The sequence below is a fragment of the Austrofundulus limnaeus genome, unplaced genomic scaffold (genome assembly GCF_001266775.1).
Source record: "Austrofundulus limnaeus strain Quisiro unplaced genomic scaffold, Austrofundulus_limnaeus-1.0 Scaffold66, whole genome shotgun sequence".
NCBI classification, from domain to species: domain Eukaryota; kingdom Metazoa; phylum Chordata; class Actinopteri; order Cyprinodontiformes; family Rivulidae; genus Austrofundulus; species Austrofundulus limnaeus.
This window is the reverse complement of record NW_013952468.1, coordinates 564978-566599: the sequence shown is the minus strand read 5'-3', so window position 1 is coordinate 566599 and position 1622 is coordinate 564978. Positions and strand designations below refer to the sequence as shown.

Here is a 1622-nt window from a genome sequence, read left to right as displayed (position 1 = left end):
CCTTTCCAGGCTCCATGTGGAGACAATCCACCTGGCGGCTGGAGGGCTCCAGGTACAGCACGCACGCTTGCACCTGCATTTACAAACGTATCAGATTCTTTTCATGTTTTTTTTAAAATTAATTTTAATTTTTTTAACTTTTTACATTTTTTATTCTATTAAAATTATTAGAGATGTCGCCAACAGTGTTGGACATGCAGAGTCTTCRTTACCTGGCGTCCCTCAGTGTACATGAACACCTTTCCAGGCTCCATGTGGAGACAATCCACCTGGCCAGTGAAGGAGGACAGGAAGTCCAGGATCAGACCGTGTTTGGTCACCTGCAACGCCCAAAACWGATTAATAACAGAAGCGATAAAAACGATGCCTCGTGTGAATCGGAACGAAAAACCGTCTCCACCTTTTTGATGGTGGCTCTGACCAGCAGGCCCGGCAGAAGGTTGGTGAGGTTCCAGCCCTGCTTGGCGTCGGCACAGCCCTGGGTCACGGCGGAGGGGTTTGCCAAGAGGCGCACCACGCGGCCGCTGCTCTTAACTTCTTCTACTTGAACCGTCAAATACTGACCCACTTTAAGCTCTGGACAACGCAACACAAATGTTTGTTACCCACCACCACAGAGGGCAGGAGAACAGAACAAATTAAAAATAATGATTGGCATTTTCTGGATGTGTTGGGTTTTGCTGCAATAAAGGCTGGGATTAATAAAGTACAACTATTATATAAAACAAAGTCTAACTCTGACGACATTAAGCGTTCAACTAGCTGAGTGTGATTAATGTTYTTGTACCTCGAGTTTTATTTTGCTTGAATTTCATGGCTTGTTCGGGCAGGAAGGCTTTGGTTCCACTGATGCCGATGTCAACAATGCAGCCATGCTCTTCTACACTCTCCACACATCCACTCAAAACCTAAAATCACAAGGAATTTAAAACTCATATCGTGTTTATTTTTTTWAATAAATTGACCRATTTCATTGCTCACCATTCCAGCTTTTACAGAGCTCGGTGTGAGATTCTTGTTGAGCAGCTTTGGATTGATGGACAGCTGGATGCTGAGCGATCCTCCTTTTGTTACATCCAGCTTGGCGATCACACATCTGAGCAGCATGCCMGGGTAGAAGAGGTGCAGAAGAGAGCAGATCTCCTGTGACGTAAAAGAAAAAATATATATTCTCAGTCGYAWAGAAGAATTACRATCTGCAGCGCTTTCCTAGTCACCGGGGAGCAGGCTGACCTCTGTGTCCATCTCAGAATCCAGCTGCTTACTGAGCAGCTTGGTGTACGAGTCACAGATATTCTTGATGCTCAGGAAACCTTGCAGGCCACAAGGTAAACTAACAGTCACTTCAAAGTCCGTCACCTCCTTCACACAGCCCAGGAACAGCATCCCCTCCTTCACATTCTGGGGGGAAAAGTGAAAAAACTCAGCTTAAACATCTAAAAAAGATCAAATAAACAGCTTGTTTAGTAGTAATTTATTTACCCTCAAATGAAGAATTTCTACAGATCTGGCTGTGGTGTTGAGAGTCAGGCTGTCTTCTATCGTCTCTTCTGCTTCTTGAATTTTTTGCCGTCAGCCTTGTTGCTTCTTTCCTTTTCTTAGTTTCTGTTTGTACATGAGAC

At 44.4% G+C, this 1622-nt stretch overlaps 1 protein-coding gene across 1 annotated transcript in view; it reads right to left on the bottom strand.

Annotated features, from left to right (window-relative positions):
* pdcd11 (programmed cell death 11) overlaps positions 1-1538 on the bottom strand; it is a gene marked incomplete at its 5' end in the record, with an annotated part of 15217 nt that extends 13679 nt beyond the window's left edge. The window contains 7 exon segments of the mRNA XM_014010217.1: positions 36-73; positions 213-320; positions 401-576; positions 788-908; positions 982-1143; positions 1234-1401; positions 1483-1538. Coding sequence (XP_013865671.1) covers positions 36-73; positions 213-320; positions 401-576; positions 788-908; positions 982-1143; positions 1234-1401; positions 1483-1538 — 829 coding nt within the window.
* Positions 1539-1622: the final 84 nt, after the last annotated feature.